Here is a 19511-nt window from a genome sequence, read left to right on the forward strand (position 1 = left end):
AGAGTCCCTGCTTCCTGGTTCTGGTCAGAGGCTGGAGGCTGTCTGTGGTCAGGGAGGTGGATGTGGGCTCCAGAAGCTCTGGCCCCAGAGCCCCAGATGGAGAGGGGTGAGGAGGGCCAGTCAGAAAGATGGGGTCAGGGGAGGGCACACCCCAGCGGAGGCTGTGTGCTGGCAGCACCCAACCCTACGTGAGCAGAATCCAGAGGGCCTCCCCCTCCCCAGGGGGGTGGGGCCCGAGGCTGGGAAGTGAAGCTGGTGAAGAGGAAGAAGGCTGTTTAGTCCAGGCCTGGGGCTGATGTGGAAGCCCTGGGCTTAGGGGGGAAGCAGAGGCAGGAAGGAAGGACGAGGTCCTAGAGCCTTGCCCAGCAGGTGCCCGGATGCGGAAGCAGCTTCTAGGCTGTTGCCCTGTAAAATGCAGGGTCTGAATGCAAATCCTCTATTTGCATGCTGACTTGGGGAGTTTGGGGGCACCAGCCCAGCATGGTGAGGCCTTTGCAGAAATGCGGGGTGGGGCACCTGTGGGAACCCGTACCTCCCCTTCCCCTCCCTTTCCTGAGAGTTCCCATCTTCAGAGTGCTGAAGGATCTCCCTCCCAGTGGGGCCCCCTTTGGGACCAGAGGGGAGGAGGCCCAGGTGAGTGTGTGGTGAGAGGAGAAGGGAGGGAGGGGGCTGTGGCTGCGGCTACGGCAGGTGCAGCTGCCCTGGGGCCTGCCACCTTTAGTCCTTGGCCACTCCCTTCTCACCTGGGGACCCCTGCCACCCCTAGGCTGCTTTGCAGTTTCTCCAGGTCTGGACATTTCTCCCAGATAACCGGGCAAGGAGTAACCTGGCAAGGAGTGATTTGCTGCTGTTCCGGCCGCTCTCCGCCTTGTGTGCCTGCCCCGCCGAGACACATTTGGGAGTCCTGACAGCCCGTTCAGCTCATGCCCAGGTCCAGTCAGCTCTTAGCGCCTCCCAGGTCACTTTTTTGCCAGACATCCTTGGGTCAACCAGGAACTTGCTGGGTGCATCCAAATGATAACATGTGGACCCCCATATCTCATGCAGGTTTTCCCCAAAACTTGCCTAATCCTTCTTATGGTCCTTCTTCCCTGAGAACAAACAGGTTGTTGTGAGGTGGCGGAAGCGGAGCATACCTGTGTTGAGGGTTTGTTTCGCGGCCACGCTTGTCTGCCTGACTCTCTTTTCTCTTAGGATTAGTCTTTACCCAGAAGGCTCTTTGGTCCTTCATTTTGGAGCTGGCCTCAACCCTGGTGGACTCCACTTCTGATCTGCCTCCTCTACTACCCTGTAATTTCACCGAGAAATACGTTGCATCGGAGGGGCTTTGGGGCTGTGGACGGGGGGGTGGGGGGGAGCTGCGCAGTGGGGCTGGACCTACCCTTGCCCCTGGATTCCCATCTGTCCCGGCTTTGCTGGTCCTGCGGGTTCTCTCTGGGGGAAGCATGTGGACGAGGTCATGTGACGCATGGACGTGATTATGAGCAGCAGACTTGCAACTAGCTTTATGGGCGACAGGTCCCGAGGTCCTGGAGTCGCTGGGCATCTGGGGAGAGGACCTAAGCTTAGCAGCTCCATGTTTTGACAAGACGCTGTAAGCTGTGTGTTCGGGAGGCTGTGCGTCTCAGAGAGCCTGTGCTGCATCGCATTTGATCTTCGTGACTGTGATGTCACCGTTACTCTCCCCGTAGGCGAGGGTCGCTCAGCTTGTGAATGGGAGTCAACCGAGTCAGGTCACTGAGAAAGAGCAGCTGGCTCTCAAGGCAGCAGGTGGCAGGAGGGGCCGAGGAGCTGGCCGTGGAGAGCGGTAGGAGGCTCCCCCTGCCCCGCCTGTTGGGAGAACTTTCTGGGAGGACGAACCCAGATCAGACCTGGCCCGGCTCTGGGGGACCCTGCCTGGTGGAAACGCAGCCACTCCTGTTTCCTCCTCCATCTCCATCCTGCTTGGCTCTGGCGTCTGTGGTGACATGGAGCAGCGTGGAAGCTGCTCAGGACTGCACTCCCTGGCACGTGGCACAGCCAGGCTGAAGAGGGAGGCACGTGGGTTCATGACTCACCTGAGTGTGAGCGTGCCTCACCTGCCCTGGCCGCGGTGCTGCTCGCTCTGCCCGAGGCTCAGGAGAACTCGTCAACAGCTCACGTGGGGACGGAAGGTTGGACCCACAGCCTGCAGCTCTGGGCCGTGGTCCTGGCTCTGCTGCTCTTTAGCTGCTTGAACCTGGGAAGCTCGCTTCACCTGTAGGCTTCAGGGTCCCCTTCTCTAAAATAACAGAGTTCTTCCAGATCCTCACTCTGCAAAGTGTCTTAAAGACTCTGTTTTTAATGCAGCAGTGGTGTCCCCTGGGTGCTTGTTAGAAATGCACAGTCCCTGGCCCCTCCCTGGACGACCGAATCAGAATCTGCATTTAATGAGGTCCCCAGGTGATCTGCGCAGTTTGTGGAGGGCCGCTCTTGCCATCTCTGGGCTCGAGTTTGGTGCTTGTGGCCTCTCGTTCTGTGCCATAGGGGGTCCCTGAGGTCCTGTCCTGTCCTGTCCTGACGGAAGCTCAGCTGCAGACCTAGCCTTGCCCCGAGGGAACACCCCCACCCTGCACATGCATTGCCTGTGTGCCTTCTTAGTTCGGCTTTTAACCGGGACCCCCAGACAGTCGGAGCTAAATTCTAGGAAGCCCTCCTGTGTGAAACCCCTTTTATTTCCAGGGGTTCATGCAAAGGCTCGAGTTGCATTCACTTCACCCCCGACTTTTAATGGCAGATTTACTCTGCACACATCCTCCTGAGGCATCCGATGCCCGCCCTGCAGAAACACGCCCTCTTATTCGGGAGATGTTTCAGAAGCTGGACCAGGCACTGTATAGAGAACTCTGCCAGCCAGAGGAGAGGGTGAAGGAGGAGCTGTAGGCCAGGAGGCCATCCCTGGGGGAGCGTGACCGCCGTCGGAGGCTGCTCCCGCCCAGCAGCCTCAGCACCTCCCGCCCCTCGCAGATGTGAGCAGATGCTCTGGGCTGAGCGTGATCCTGGCTTCTCAAGATTTGCATATTTTGAGCAACAACGTGGCTGCTGTGAAACAAAAGCCAACAATTCCATTTGGTTCCCAGCCAAAGAGGCAGAAACCTGTTCCATTTCTAGAGTGAAAACCTGTGTTGGTCTCCTGAAGAGACCTCCAACGAGGGTCTTCCTAAGGAATGGTTCATCTTCTTGATGCCTCATCTGAAGTGTTCTCTCATGATATCCCTCAGGTGCCCGCGTCCAGCCTGCTTCTGAGAAGCCAGGCGGGTGGCTGAGCACAGAGCTTCCAGAAGATTCCTTGCTGTCAGGATAACCTATGTACTGTCTGTATTGACCGGGCTCTGTGTGTTTCCTTCCCAGAGGGGCTGTGCTGAGTGTGGAATTCCAGGATTTGCAAGGAGGCAGGTTGAACGAATGGGAAGAAAATTCCCTCTTGCTGGCTGTTTGGGAGTTGCTATGAAACCATGAAGACTCAGAAAGAGGTTAGGTCATGTTAAAACAAAAGGCCCATTGACTTTTTAATTTAGGTAGCTACGTCAAACCATAAAAGATCTGAGGCAGCTTCTAAGGAACACATCCCCATTTATGGTGAGACATAAATAAACAGTATAAAATTAGGGCAGAGAAATATAAATTTGAGGGGCAGCTCAAGCACAGGTGACTGGCATGAGCCCGTCTGATGAACCGTGAAGGTGGACCCTCCTAGTTGCTGTATTTGGGTTGCATTTGACTAGAGGCAATTGAATTAAGACAACAATAGAGTCCTGCTCTTAGGATCAAAAAATGGGTGAGTGACACAGGAACAGCGTGGCAGAATCGAGCTTGCTGGTCCGAAACCTGCCCGGAGGGTTTCATGTGACTTAAAGCTCGGTGTGAGCCCCCACGTGGCCTGGCTATCACGGGGCGGGCAGCGCAGGTGGTGCCCAGTGTCCAGCACCGAGGAGGGGCCTCCCGCGCTCAGCCATGGCTCTGACTTGGCCTCTGGAGCCAGCATGTTGAAATGCGCCGCTGCATGCCGTCGGGCTGGTACCGAGAGATGGATGAGGGATGCGGATGCATGAAGCTCACACGGCTCCGGGGCTCAAGGTCCATCCAGAGCCGAGGGGTGGAAAGGGCTGCGATTCTGAGTGATACCTGCTCACAGGAGGCCCCCTTGGACTTTTGTACTTGGTCTCAGTAGTTCCGTGAGGAAAATTGACAAGAGGAACAGTGGAGGCCGGAACTTCTCGTTCGTTCGGTGTCCAAGCCCACAGTAGAGCTGTTGCCATAAAAGCCCCACTGCGTGAAAGTTCAGGGCTTCCCAGACCCTCCCAAACAGCTGGGGTGCCAGCAGTGGTGTCAGGGGCCCAGATCTGGAGTGCCAGTCTTTTGACGAAGCGCGCAAGACGCCTGGCGCTTGTGGCCATTCCTGGGCATCCTAGTGGGGCTTTAGGAGCCTGTGTCTCATGGCCTCTGGTTCCTCCTGGGTCTACGGGAAGTGCTGCAAAGACAGGGCATCGGTCTGCTTTGATGTTTCTCCAGCAGAAAGACCTGGCTGAACAAATGAAGAAGAAATGGATCAGCTCAAGATTCGAATACATCAGCTCAAGCCTGGATGGGGTGAAACAGGCATGGTTCTTGGAGTCCACTGGACTCAGGTCCGAATTCTGGTGCTGCTCTGAGAGAGCATAGGTACAGTGGGCTAGTCCCGAAACTACCCTGAGACTCAGTTTCCTCACCTGTAAAATGGGGATCTGAACCCATAACGCACAGAGTTGTAAGCATAGAATAAGTTCATAAAAATAGGTGATTGGCCCTATAAATACTGAGACTCTCATCAAATCTCTATCCCCCACCCCGGCCCTCGTGGGCAAGGCTAATCTCTCTGGGCTCTGGACTCCCGCCCACCTCTGTCCTGGGCACAGCCAGACAGGCTCCTCCATTTGTAACCTCCGCTTCCTCTTTTCCCCTCTGCTGGCTTCCTTTCCTCCACCTGCCGTCCTGCTCCATTTTCTGCAACCCCTCCTCTGAAGAAGTCACCCTTCAGACCAGCTGGGCCATCTGGCTCCGGCCCACCCTAAAACTTGATTTGTAGGAGTTCCCTGGTGGCTCAGTGGGTTAAGGATCTGGCGTTGTCACTGCTGTGGTGTGGGTTCCATCCCTGGCCCTGGAACTTCTGTGTCCTGTGGGTGTGGCCAAAAACAAACTTGATTTATAAAAAGAAGAGAGGGGCCAGGTTTGGCCCACGGGCCGTAGTCTGCCAGCCCCTGGTCTAGTAGGAAGGGTCTGAAGGATAGGGCAGGTACCCCGGTTTTCCCTTCCGGCTCCATCACTCACTGGTTCCGTTAGGCTAGGCCAGCCACTGAGCCTCTCTGCTCCTCAATATCCTTATCTGTAAAGGGGACATTTTTTTGGCATTTTATTTATTTAATTTATTTTTTAACTGATTTTTATTTTATATTGGAGTGTAGTTGTTTTACAGTGTTGTGTTAGTTTCAGGTATACAGCAAAGTGATTCAGTTATACGCACAGCTATTCTTTTCCAGATTCTTTTCCATGTGGGTTATTACACAGTATCGAGTAGAGCTGCCTGTGCTGGACAGTAAGAAAGGGGAATTGCAATAATAATAACGCTCTCCTCACAGCGATGCTAGGGTGATGCGGGCGCCTCCTTCCAGGGATTTTCCCGTCCTTCCTCTTCCTCCCATTTTCTCCATCTTCCCTCCACCTTCCCGGCCTCTACAATCCCGTCCTCGGTCCTGGCCCCAGCTCCTCCATCTCCATGTCTGATGCCCCTTCTGAGTTTAAAGCCTGCACACTCATCACCAGTTGGGTAGTTCTGCTCCTTGGTACTGTTGGCACCCTCCCTCTGCACGTACAAAGATGCCTCGTTTTAAGCCCACCCTTGCCTTCTGACCGCTTCTTTCTATGTGGCAGTGTTTTCCGGAGCCTTTGACACCCCCCACGGCGGAGGGAGCCGGGGACGTTTGCCGGCCCATCTGTCGTCTGCCACGCTGTCTCTGTCCCTCTGCCTCCTCCCTGTGGCCGTCATTTCAGTCCTACCACCTGCACGTAAATGGTCCCCTGGCTCTGTGCCTCTTCTCCGCAGCCCACCCTGCACGTGACACCAGGTTCCTATTCCTCGAGCAGAGCCCAGCCGTGTGGCGTTCCAGTCCCCAAAGCCGCAGAAGGCCCTCCTTGCTTCCCAGGTGCGGGAGTCCTCACCTGGCTTCCCCTCCTCCAAGTTCAGCCGCGGGCGCCCCCAGCCCAGTCTCAGGCGTCGGCTCCCCCTTTCAGGGCCACTCTTTCATCCTTCCCTTTCTGCGGCCCTTCCCTCTGGCACTTCCCCAGTGCCGGCTCTGCCTGTCTGGTTCTCACCTGTTGCTCAGGACCCAGGCCAGACATCAAGCCACACACCAGCCCTGCCTTGCCAGCCGGGAGGACCTCTTCCTCATCGGGGCCTTCAGAGCCCCGGGCTGGACCGCACTTCTCTCACGGAAAGCATCTCGCATCTTCCGTACACTTCTGTGCTCTGCCTCTGGATGGAAAATTCTCCAGGAATAGAGAAACCCTTGCTCCCCCCACTGCTGCTCCAGCAGGTGCGCTGAGCCGACCTGGCGCCCCACGGCCCCTGCGTGATAGAGGGGAGGGGCTGCGTGTTGGAAAAGTTACCTTTCCCAGGCTCAGGCCTGTGCACCTTCCATGTCTTTGGCTCTGGTCGTGGGAGCAGGAGTGGGTGTGTTCGCTTCTCTGGGTGTGTGTTTCTCGTATGTGCCTGGTAGGTGTGAGGGCGTGTGTGTGAGAACAGGGTGGATGGGTGGAGGCCATGTGAGTGTGAGGTTTTTAGGTGTGTGTTGGGGGGTGTGTGTGTGAACACGTGTGCAGTGGGGGAGGACGTCAGGGGCGGGGGCTCTCGAGGTGTGTGGAAGGTGTAGGTGAGAGGATTGTGGGTTTGTATGGGGTGTGGGGAGAGTGAACCTGGGATAGACTGTGCGTGTGTTGGGTGTGGGTGTGCGGGGACCGTGGGAGAGGTGTGTGTATGGGGGGGGTGGGTTCATGAGGGATGTGTGAGGGGTGCGTCCTGGGGGGACATGTGTGGTAGGAGGGGTGCAGGTGTGTGTGTGTATGGTCTGTGCGTGCGTGTGTGTTTGTGGGGGCAGTGCCGTGTCACACCCTTTTGTGAAAGGACAAGAGTCCTCTCCCGCCCTTGCCTGGACTTTATCTACCAGAAAGGCCCAGCCAGTAGAGCGGGGAGCAAACAAAGCTTTGGAAAATACCGGGACCGCGCGATAAAATTGCTCGGTACACAGTTGAGGGGTAAAAATGAGCCAGTCATCCCGAAACTCCTGGCAGGCCTTGGAGGTGTCATGACCAGGTGGCCCTGCCCTGGGTGACTCCTGCCTGAGATGTGACCTGCTTATCTCAGGGTGGGTTGTGGGGGGCAGCGGTTGGGGGGGGGTCCCCAGGAAACGCATCCGGCTGAGACTCTGGAGGACGAGCTGGGAAGGGCAAGCCGGGCTCTGGATTCAGGCAGCCGGGCTCTTCCTTTTGCCGTGCTCTGCGAGTCAGGGAACTGGCAGAGCCAGTTACAAACTGCCCATGAATCAGGAACGTGGTCGGAGGTGACATCCAGGCCGAAGGTCATGGAAAGTAAGGTGGTTGAGTCCAGGCAGTTTCAGAAATATCTTTTCGCATCGCAACTTCACCTGAAGGCTTACGTGAAAGTTCAGCATGAGTTTTCGTCCTACAAACCCAGTGGCTCTGGGTGTGGCGGGGGTGGGGGGTGGGTGAGGCTGCTGGCATCCTGCCGGCTCCCTCCCTCTCCCAACCCCAGCCCCCCAGCAGCCTTTGCAAAGAACAGTTTGAAACCTCTCCTGGGGACTAAACCTCCTCCTCTAGGGAGTAAAGAGACTTGCCTGAGGTCGTCCAAGAAGTGGTGGGCAGCCCCTATATGTGACCTGTCGCTCTGGGCCAGCCCCAGACATTGTCAGGGATGCAGTGGCTGCATGAAGCTGACTTTAGGGCCTTGAAGAACTTGAAGTTTGGGGACTGAACAGGTGAAGAAGATATTTGTGTGACTGTTTTCCGTGGAGACCACAGTGGCCCCGCAGCTTTGGCTGCCCGTCTGAGGCTAGACGGAAGCCTGGCCCTCACTCTATACCTGCTGAAAGTCTTCATGCCACGGCTGCTTCCAGAACTGGGGGTCATGCTTCAGGGATGTCTGTCTTGGAGGAAGACCCTACCCCTGTCACGGGCCAGCTCCTGCCTCATGGCAGAGATTTACTGGCGTGCTGGTGTTTTATGAATGGTCTCATAGAGGGCTGAACACCTGCTAATCTCTGCCACTCGTTTCTGAGTTGGGGCTGTTATGAGCAGCATCTCTGAAACAGAGGCTATTATTAGCACCCTCTCATTTTACACATTTGGAAACTAGGGTGTGGAGACATTGCTAGCCCCAGAGCTAGTGCCTAACCAGCCTCAGGTCTCGGAGCTAGAGGAACAAAACTGGCTTCAAACCGGACAGTCCTGGTCTTGGCCCGTGCTCTTCACCCCTGGGCTCTTGAACTACGTTCCGTTCCACTCGGGAGGATGTGCAGGACAAGGAGGCTGAACTGGGGACCCCTTGTTGTTTAGGCAGGTGGCTTAGCGCCCCAAATGGACCCAAACCGTCGTCATTATCGCCATCGTCGTCATCTGTGCCTTGGCCAGGGTGGCTTTTTGGAAACGGTTATGTCACGTCCCCACCCCTGCTGCATCTCTTCAGTGACTTCTTATTGTTCTTAAAATAATGACTAAAATCCTTAAAAGGTTTTTTAGGCTGCGCCTGGTCTGTCCTCCCTGTAAGGCAGGGCCCTCTCCTGTCCTTGCCCTCTGCCCGTCAGTCCCCCTGCTGTCTTTTATTTCCTGCTGCCCCAGGACCTTTGCTCAAGCCCCTGCCTCTCCTGGGAGGACTCCACGTTCTGTCGAAGCTTCCCAAGGCGCAATTTCCCTTTCTGCTTAGTCCTCGCCTGACTGTTATCAGACGTTATTATCAGGCAATTACTTGGTTAACATCTGTCTCTCACCTGACAGGAGCCCCCAGGGGAGAGCCCGCGTGTGTCCTACTCTGCACAGTGTCCCCAGTGCCTTGCACAGTGCTCGATGCAGCCTCATAAGGAGCCAATGAATTTGGGGTCCCTTCTTTTTTTTTTTTTGGTTGAGCCCATGGCATGTGGAAGTTCCCGGGCCAGAGATCAAACCCTTGCCACTTCGGTGACAGCACCAGATCCTTAACCCACTGTGCCACAAGGGAACTCCAGGGCCCCTTCTTGCTTTGAAGTTTCCTGAAGCAAAGTGTAAGCTGGCCCCCGCCTCCTAAGACACAGCAGGCTACTACCCCCGGTTGGAATTCTGGGTCCATTTGCTCCCCTCTATTGTACGTTCCTAATACTTGGCACGTGTAAGAACCACATTGTGTGCAAAGAGCCTTTTTCCTGCCTTACCTCTTTGTGACCATCGCAACAACAAGGGCAGGTCATGTGCCCATTTTACAGATAGGAGTCCTGAGGCTCAAGGCATGATGCACCCTGTGCAGTGTCACCAGCGCACAAGTGGTGCTGCTCTGAGAGCAGGACCAGGTGCTCAGATTTCTCATCTCTTGCCCTTTACTTGCCAGAGACGGACTCGGCCTCCCCTGCTAAAACCTCTTCAAATCGCTGCTCCGACCCTCACTTCCAAGGGAAGAATCCCCCAGAAAGGCCGAGGGTGGTTATTTCTTTCCTCTTTCCCACTCGGCAGCGACCTTTGCTCTCACCCGCAGCTCTCTAAAGGGAGTGCCCGGCTGCGCCTGAGTGCAGGTCCCTGCCCAGCTGGGAGGAGGGGACGATGACCAAACCTGCCAGGACTCCAACTGCGGTCCCCTGGGGGGGAGCCGGCCATCTCTAATCCAGGGTCGTGGGGGCCAGACCAGCTCTACCCTTCAGGGTTCCACGTCCACGTGAAAAATCTTAGAGTTACCTGCCCCTGTGGAAACACACAGTCACGACTGCTGGCCCAGTTGGGATGAAATGGTCAGCCATGTTCTCGACTTCCTGCCCCCAGGCGGGCCCGGGGCTGCTGGCTGTGTGGGGGCGCGAGTGAGGAGGCTGGGGTCGGGGGTGCCGCCGAGAGAGGAGGCAGGTGCTCTGAGAGGGGATGTGGAGGCAGGTCCCGACCCCCTCCGGTGTGTCCCATCCCGGCAGGTGCAGGGAGGAAGCAAACCAGAAGGGCCCTTCTGGGTGGTTCTGCTCAGTTTCCTCCTCCAGCCGCCAGCATGCAAGGCCAGGGCATGAGCAGCCATCAGGGAACTTTCTGCCCTCTTCTAGGGCTAAAGGCTTTTCTTGCCAGTAAGGATTCCCCCCAGAAGAGAACCAAGACGGGCTCCTTTCTCCAGGCTCTAAGCTGAAGGGTAACTTCCTGTTCTGTATGGCGGGACCGTCCGTGGTGGCTCAGAAGTAACAGGGTCTGTGGAAGACCCTCTTTTCAGTTTCCACGAGGAAGAGGGACCCTGGCCGGAGCCCAGGGGCACAGGCGCCCCAGCTGGGGAGCCGCGTTCGGGCTGCTTGCCCGTGTAGCCTCAGACGGTCCCGGCCTGTCCCTGCTTGTCCCAGCCTCTTGGCCACCCCTCCAGTCAGGACTCATGTGCACTCACCTGGTCCCCAGCGGGGCGTTTTGGGCAGGAGCAGCGGCGTGCCCCAGCTCCTCTGCCGGCCCAGGAAGCCTGCGTCCCTCCTCCTCTGCCCACAGCCGAACTACAAGTCCAGTTTCTCAAGCGGCACCTCGATGTTGAGGGAATACCAGGTGATCCAGAAGAGAAGGCTGAAAGCCAGGATCAGGGACCCCGTATAGACCAAGAAGTCCCAATAGTCGAGAGGGGCAAGGATGCCCAGGAGCAAAAGGACCAGGCCCACGGCGTCGAACAGAAGGGCCACGCCGAGGAGGAGGGCGCAGCGCCCGAGGTGGCATCTTCCCCAAGGCCTCCCCAGGAGCATCGCCGGGAGGCAGGAGCGGGAGGGGCCCAGCTGCTCTCCTGGGGCTGATTTGCATGGGCAGGTGGCAGTGCCGGCAGGAGGCTGCCTCCTCTCCCCGCTGGGTGTGAGCAAATGAGTGAGCCGGCGTCTGGAGCCACACGGAAGTACACGTGGGCCTCCTTTATGAGCGCGGCAGCCAGTGAGACAGGATGTTTCTTACCTGTTTCACAGCTCAGGAATGATCTTGACCAAAGCAACATGACATCACTGCAGGTGGGACAGGTTGTCGCTGGGTCAGGCGAGTGACATGACTGGGGAGGAGTCAGGGTGGCCTTGGTGGATTTGTAATGTCAGGGGCCCGGGGGCCTGGGGTCTGGAGGAGGGGCTGTCCCACCCTGTTCTGCCTCTCAGGTCCTGGGCAGGGCCTCCCGGACCCCTGAGACGTGTGCTGGGGTGGGGCCCAGGCGCGTGGCCTCCGGAACTGGGGGGCTATCAATTTCTGCATCTGGGACTCATCGGCATCCTCCTCCTGTTACTGTGCCACCTGGCTTCGCCCACATCTTGCGTGTTTCAGCCCTAAAATCCATAACATATAAATTCTCCCCCTCCCCGATGCTTTTTTTCCCGAAAGTTTCTCACTCATCCTGCTTATTTCACACGTAGGGCACTGACTTCGAACCCCCTGTATGTTCTCGCCTGCAGGGAGAAGGAGAGGTGATGCCTCCCAGTTGTGTGGGAAAGGAGGCCCAGGGAGGCCGCGCGCCCTGCTCAGGGCCTCGCAGCGAGTGGGAACAGAGGGCCGCTGGCTGCGTGTTTTTCTCAGTTGCCTTGGAAGTGGTCGGGAGCTGAGACCACACTGATTCACATGTAACCCCTTGGGATTGCGCGCAGTGTCCCGAGTCCGAAGGCGAATGGGGTGAGAGTCAGTCTGGAAAGCACAGCCAGGGAACCAGGTAAACACTTCTTGACTTTTGCTCGAGTTGCCTTCAGGCCCAGCCTACCCAGCCAGAGGCCCCTTCCCTCCCTGTTGTCCCCCCTCTGTCCTTCTCTTTCATTGCTGCCCTTCTCTTTCATTGCTGCCCTTTTCCAAAGGCTGCCTTTATCCTGAAGGACTGTCCTGAGACTTATAGTACCAAGTCTGGGTCCTGGGGGCCTCAGAGCGGAAGAACCTGCAAGACATACAGACTCTTCCTGCTGCTGATACCTACCACTCCTTACAGCACAGTTTCAAAATAATCTATTGACGCTGACCTTCTGCTGTATCTTTTACGTAAAACTTCCTGTCCCCACCAGGGAGATTAGGGCAGAGGGGGTCCTGGGACCGCCGTGACAGAGACCCCAAACTGGGTGGCTTGAACAATGGAGATTGATGTCCGCCAGTGCTGGAGGCCACGAGTCTGAGATGCAGGTGTTGGCAGGACTGGGGTGGGGGTGGGTTCCTTCTGAGGCTTGTGAGCGAGACTCTGTTCCAGGCTACTCTCTGCGCTTCTAGTGGTTTCCTGGCCACTGCTGTCATTCTTTAGCTTGCAGGTGCATTGCCTTTGTGTTCAAGCATCATTCTCCTTGTGTGCGGTCGCTGTGATAAAAGGACACCCACTGTATTGGCTTAGGGACCCACCCTGCTCTAGTAAGACCTCATCCTAACGCTTTGCACCTGCAGTTTGGACCTATTTCCAGTGAGTTCTCATCTGAGGTACTAGGAGTGAGGATTTCAACATATGAATTCAGAGGGGGCAGAATTCAACCCGTAACAATAGCAAAAAGTGTTGTTTGTTTGGGGTTAGCCTTTGACTTTAGCTGTAGCTTAGAAAGAAAGTTTAGACTTTCAAACCAAGCTTTGAGAAATAGAATTAGGAAGTACCCTATTAAAGGTGGCCCACCAGGTGCACGGTCCCAGGAAGGGTGCTTCAGCCCCTGGGACATCAAGATGGCCTTGGTTGTGCCTGGGTCACTGGAAGAGAAGCCAAGGACGCAGGCCTGCTTGCTGCAGGGGGCCAGGCTACCCCCTCCCCTCCCCCTTCACCAAGGAGCTCAGCCTCCTCCCCAGGTGGATAACCCCAAGGGACCCCAACACACTTAGAAGCTTGGGCTGAAGCCCGAGGGGGACTTGAATTAGACAGACATTGTTGAGCACCTGCTGTGTGTCAGGCAGCAGGGAGTAGCTTCAAGTCAGAACCTGCCATCATCGAGTTAACATTCAAAGTGGGGGAGACAAAGAATGAATAATACACAATACAGGAGCTCCCCTGGTAGTGCTGTGAGTTAAGGATCCAGCATCATTGCTGCTGAGGCTTGGGTTCCGTCTCTAGCCCCAGAACTCCTGGTGCCGCAGGTGAGGCCAAAAAAAGTATGTAAATGATATCATTTCAGAAAGTGATAAATACAATGGAAAAAATTACGAAAATGTGAGACCGTATGCTGTTATGCTTTCTGAACCATATATGGGGTGTTTAGGGCACAGCTGGAAGCCCAGACCATTGATCGGTGACTCCCAGGGCTGGTCCCTTGGAGCCCCTCTGTTCCTCCATCTCTGCTCCTCGGCAGCTGCCCCTTGGCTCAGAGAGGTCTGTGCGTCTGCCTCCTCCTGGCATTAGTCCAGACCTTGTCACTCTCATGGCACCGTCATCACGGTCTGTCATCTCTCTGTGATGTCACAAGTATGACAGCTTCTCCAGGACCTGGCTCCTAACAGATAGGCTGAGATCAAGACAGAAACAGACCAGCCAGGTGCTCAGCTGACCCAGAGTCATAGTGGCAGCCTGGCTGTTTGAATGACAATAACCACGGCTCAGTCATCTCCTGATTGGCAGGGCTCAGATATGGAGCCGGTCTAACCACACCAGGCTGTGCCACTCATTAGCTGTGTGACCTTGGAAAAGTCACTTGACCTCTCTGTGCCTCACCGTCCTCAGTATAAAGTAATTCCTTATTTCACAGGGTTACTGTGAAGATTGAGTGGGTCCTTAAGTGTAAAGTGCTTAGAACCTGCACAGTGAAACAGACAAGCGTTACTGTGTAGTTGCCGTGATGTCTTTTAGTACATTCTTTCTGCCACAGTGTTTCTGTAGAGAAAACCCCAGGTTGGAAGGGACCCATCACCAACCCTCCTGCACCACCATCCTCTCGCCTTTATCAGTCTTGGCTTCACCTGGTTGCAGGACCCTGTCCCCTATCCCCTGCTCCCCACTAGATCCAGGCAGAGCCCTCCCTCCATCCTAGATGACTGCAGATCCACCCTGGTTGGATCCCTCGGTCACATGAGATGCTTTCCGGGTCCCCGGTCTCTCATCTCTGCTGCAGCTGTTCTTTATCTCCATCATGCTCAAGCCTCTGCACTGCCCCTATGCTCGTAACCGAGTGTGTCTCCAGCCGTATGTATATGCTCTCTCCAGGGTTCTGCCACAGCCCCTCGTAGTATACTAGTCTATTTCTATTATTTGTTATATAGAATATCATCTTAATTTGTTAATATTACAATGTTTTGTGAATTTCTTATTTAAATGGATTTTTTACTTCAACTGATTTTTGTCACCATCAGGGGAAAACTGATATCACTTATAATAGATAACAAGTATTCAAGAATATATATTTTGAAAACAAAGAAAGTAATTAATCCAGCCCAGAGGTCCCCAAGCTTTTTCTTTAATGGGCCAGATAGGAAACATTTTAGCCTTTGTGGCCCATAAGGTCTCTGTTACAACCACTCAATTCTGCCATTGTAACAAGGGGCCATAGATGATATAAATGAAAGGTGTGGCTGTGTTCCAATAAAACTTTATTTACAAAACCAGGCTGTGGGCCAGACTCCTCAATTCCTGAACTAGACACTGTCATATGTTGAAGTTGCTGAACCCGAAGCCTGTTCTCTTTCTCAAATAAAGGGCTTGATGCACGGATTTCAGAGGGGATTAGATTCACAGCACCCATTGGAGATTTAGTCCTGGAAGCCGTAGGAAAGACTGGATAAGAATTAAGACAGCCATGCTTTTTAACATGAGCCTGTGTGCCAGCCTGATTCACTTCCCATGGCCCTGGGGGTACAGAGCCAGAATGCAGAAAAATGTTGCTGCTAATCAGTGACCTCCGGTCAGTCTTTGTGTAGTTCTCCTTTCTCCAGAGCTGGAGCCTAGAGTCTGTATCTTCAGAAGGACATTCACTCTTATTTTAGGAGCGTCCCACAATTTTCAGAGCGCTTTCTTCTTCCTCTTGGGCTACGGAGTGGCCTCTGGCATCCATCTACTTGCAACCTGGGGCCCTTCGTGCTGTACAGCAACCCTTTGGCTCTCTCCCCTGGTCTATCTTACTGCTCGCAGGGCTGATCTAATGCTTCATCACTCTTCTCAGACCACAGGAGCATCCTGCATCATCCTCCCTCCTTGCCCATCAGCATCACTCCCGGCAGGTTGGCGACCTTTCCCCCTGTCACAGAGAATCATATCTCCATGTCTGTGCTGCACATGCATCTCCAATGAGCGCCCATCCACATCCGTCATCAGCTTGTCTTGCCAGCAGCCCTGTCCCTGCTCCAGCGTTGAGAGATATGCCTGCATTCACCCAGAAAGTACTGGAGCTATGGCTACAACCCGGTCCTGTTGGTGGGGACACACTAAATACAGACACCACTTCTCCTTCTTCTGCTACCAGTCCCCCTGCCAGCTCTTTCCCGAGCATCTTTGGATGATCACGTTAGTTCCTTTCTTAATCCCATTTACTTAAAAATTACTGTTATTATTCTTTTCTGCCACATTCAGGACTTACGGAAGTTCCTGGAGCTAGAGATAGAACCCGAGCCACACCCGTGACCTGAGAGGCACAGCTGCGGCAATGCCATATGGCTGTGCCATAGCAGGAGCTCTAGAAATTATTTCTAGAAGTTATTTAGTTGTAGTGAAGTATGTGCGACACAGATCGATCGTTTCAACTATTTTTAACTGTGCAGTTCAGTGGCATTAAGTACTTTCCCATTGTGCAACCATCACCACCATCCACCTGCAGAAACTTCGTCTTCCTCAAACGGAACTCTGTCCCCGTTAAACAGCAACTCCCCCTTCCCCTCTCCCCAGCCCTTGGCAACCACCAGTCCGCTTTCTATCTCTGAATTTAACTACCCTGGGAACCTCATATGAGTGGAATATATTCATTTATTGATGATATATTTACCTCTTTGTAATTGGCTTATTTCACTTAGCATGATGTCTTCAGGTTTCATCCATATTGTAGCATGTGTCAGAATTTCCTTCCTTTTGAAGACTGAGTAATATTCCATTGCATGTATGGGCCACATTTTGTTTAGCCATCCATCTGTTGATGGACACTTGTGTTCTTTCACCTTTTGGCTGTCATGAATGATGCCGTTAGGAATGGGCACGTACAAATATCTGTATGACTCCCTGCCTTCAATTCTTTTCGGTGTGTACTTACAGGTGAAACTGCTGGATTACATAGTAACTGTTCGACTTTGTGAGATAGCGCCACACCATTTTCCGTTTCTGCCCGCAGTGCGCAAGGTTCCCATCTCTCCACAGCCTCACCCGCCCTTGCTGTTTCTCCTAATGGGTAAGAAGCAGGTTCCTCTTTAATTGGACAGTGACTTTTATAATAGCACCTGCTACGTGTATGGAGGTAGTTTGTGGAGTTTTCCACCCCCTCGCCAGACTGGGCATTCCTTCCAGTCAGGGCGTGGCTCTGCCTTCTCCTTGTAACCCAACACCCACTGCTTACGGCCCAGCGTCTGTTATAAGTCCTGGCACTCCTGGCATTGGGAAAGCTCAGAGTGATTCCCCGGAGTTCCTCCAGCTCTGCCCAGGTGCCTTCAATGCCCCTTTGTGGCTTTCATCTCTTGCTTCCTCTCTGTTTCTGCAGAAGTAATGTCCCCACAATCCTTCCAAGGCAAGAGGCTTCCACGATAATCCTTGAAGTCTTAGCACTCAGGGGAAATGGTCTGGTGGGCTCCTAGTTTCTCCTTCTCCACCCTTCAGTGTTGCCATCTGTTTGTGCTGGCACTCAGCTCTGAATTAAGTGCTGGGCCCGTCATGTAAATCCAAAAGCATTGCCACCAAGATATCTCCGGGGTTTGGTGCTCGAAACTGCTGTCCTCATTTTCCTGGCTGTCACGGGCCGGCCTCTTGAGCAGTCAGCTGCAAAGCCTGTTTGCAGGGTTCCAGGGTGAAGCTGCACGGGGCTCGGCTGTCCATGACGCCCCCACCTCACAGCCAGGCCCAGGGCCAAGCTCCCGGTGTCCAGGTCTAAAATGCCTCTCCACCGCGGGCTCCGCTGGGGCTTGGCTCAGCTCTCTTGAGCTGCTGAGACATCTTTATAAGTGCAAAGTCGACTAGAGATGCGCAAGAGAGTACCATGCCTGTCTTCAGGGAGCTTAAAGTCGTGAGAGGGGAGAGAGGAAAGAGGGCTGGGAGAGCAGGTGTCAGTCAGGCAGGTACATCCGTGCGGCGGTGTGACAAGAGACCAGCGGTCTGAGGGGGAGGACCCCCATCCTCTGAGAACAGGCCAAAGACGTGGGCCGGGGCTTCCCTGGGGAACTGATGTTTGAGCTGAGCTCCAAGGATGAGCAGGCCAGCTCCGTGTGGAGGGGTGAGGGCCTTCTGGGCAGAGCAGGAGCCTGTGCAAAACTGTGTGGAGGCAGGTGGCACTACCGGTGTGGCTGAGACAAAGGAGGAAAGGCCATAAGGAGCCATGTTAACATCTTTCTCCCAAGAGCCTTGGGACGCTGCTGTTGGAGCGTGTGAAGCAGGTGGTGGTGTGATCGTGTTTTTAAAGAGGACTCGCGCTGCTGTGGGCAGAGGGGGTGGAGGGGCCAGGAGTGGGCACGTGGCAAGTGGCGAGCATGGTTGCATTGCACAGGGAAGAGGTGAAGCTGATGCCAGTGGGGATGCCAAGAAGTGGGTCGGTTTGAGAGATAACCAGGGGCTGAAGTCGATGGGACAGGTGACAGACTCAACGGGGGATGAGGGAAAGGAAGGGTTGAAAACCAGGCTTCCGTTTTGTGAAGTGGATGCTACTGGTGCAGATCCAGGAAGAGGGCCAGGTGTGCTTGAGGCGTTAGGGGGTCTGTTTCAGACACGACGGCCTTGGGTACAAGGGTTGGGGGCTCTCCCTCCGGGCTAGAGACATGAATCTGTGAGTCAGCGACACATTGGCGGTAGGGCTGAGACTGCGCAAGACTCCTTGAGTTAGAGCTCGGTAAGAGAGGAGGACCCGGGGTGGGTGCCGCGGCTCTCCCGGTGGTTGGCTGGGTGGGCGAGGATGTGCCAGCAAAAGAGAGAGAACAGAGTATCTTTAGGGACAGGAGGAAACCATGGGCTGGTTGTGTCTTGAATCCAAAGGCAGAAAACGTTTCAAGAAGAAAAGGAGCGGTCAGTTGTGTTAGGCGCTGTTGGAGGGTTCAGTCTGCTGATGCATCTTCCCAGCAGCTGGGGCTCTGAGAGAGTGAATGGCCTTGGCCTCCCCTCTGTCCCGTGGTGTACCTGCTGGCTGTTCTCCTCGGCCCACGGCCACTGGGGCTGCAGGCAGGTGGGCCCAGAGGCGTTGAGCAAGTACCTTGAGCCTGGCCAGAGGAGTGGCCCCGAAGTTTCTCACCTGTAGGATGAATGAGAGCAGGGAAGCTAATGACAGAGAGTCTGGAGCAAGCATCAAAACACCCGGGGCCCTGACAAGAGCCCGACTCACAGATCTGAGGTGCTGGCCTTGAGGGAGGGTCCCCGATGAGCTGGGGGAGGGGACCCAACAGGTGAGCTAATGCCTTAACTAGAGGATTAAAAAAAAAAAAAAAAAGCCATTATAGTGGAATATTTAAAATCCCACTGAAAGTTCAGAATTTCACATATGATAGCCAAAGCATAGTTATTTAAGGACTTGGGCTGAACAATATTTTAACTAATCAAAAGATAAATTATTCATTTTATTTTTATTGTGGTGATCTACCCTTTTAACACATGTTGACATATACAGTGTGGTCCTGTTAACTACAGACCCGATGTGGCACAGCAGCTCTCTGGAACTTACTCATCTTGCACAATGGAAACTTAAAATATGTCCACTTACAAAATTTATTTAATAGCTAATATGTATCATAAGAAATTACCAAACAATAAACAATATAAATCAAAGAAAGTAGGAAAAGGGAAAAGCTACATAAAGGTAAATGCTGAAATTAAAAAAAATGGAACGGAGAAGAATTTTACTTTTCCAAATTTAGGGAGGCGGTGAGAAGAATCTAGCATAGGAGCCACGTACGGAATACGGTATGTGGTATATGGTGTATGGTGCACTATGTGTATAATAAAGGAGTAGAGCCTGTCCGAAGAATTCCAGTGGGTTCTCAGCGGTGTCATCAGAGACGAGCAGGGTCCAGTGGAAACTTCTGCAGCGATGGAAATGCTGTCTAATCTGTGCTGTCCAGCATGGCAGCAGTCAGGCACATGTGGCTCTTGAGCATCTGAAATGTGGCTAGTGTGGCTGAGGAACTGAAGTTTAGTTATATTTAATTTAGTTTAATTTAAATTTAAGTGTAAGTAGCCA

At 54.2% G+C, this 19511-nt stretch overlaps 1 protein-coding gene across 1 annotated transcript; it reads right to left on the reverse strand.

The window, feature by feature from the left end:
- Nucleotides 1-3544: 3544 nt before the first annotated feature.
- TMEM238L (transmembrane protein 238 like) lies at nucleotides 3545-11095 on the reverse strand. Its single transcript, XM_047759058.1, has 2 exons — nucleotides 10658-11095; nucleotides 3545-4543 (listed from the first exon to the last, which is right to left on the reverse strand). Exon 1 carries the CDS (start codon nucleotides 10995-10997, stop codon nucleotides 10758-10760), a length of 240 nt encoding a protein of 79 aa, XP_047615014.1. The 5' UTR covers nucleotides 10998-11095; the 3' UTR covers nucleotides 3545-4543; nucleotides 10658-10757.
- Nucleotides 11096-19511: the final 8416 nt, after the last annotated feature.

This window comes from Phacochoerus africanus, chromosome 14 (genome assembly GCF_016906955.1).
Source record: "Phacochoerus africanus isolate WHEZ1 chromosome 14, ROS_Pafr_v1, whole genome shotgun sequence".
Taxonomy (NCBI): domain Eukaryota; kingdom Metazoa; phylum Chordata; class Mammalia; order Artiodactyla; family Suidae; genus Phacochoerus; species Phacochoerus africanus.

Bases quoted from the DNA above. Each gene is read 5' to 3' on its own strand.
- TMEM238L (XM_047759058.1), bottom strand. From the start codon at position 10,997: ATGCTCCTGGGGAGGCCTTGGGGAAGATGCCACCTCGGGCGCTGCGCC.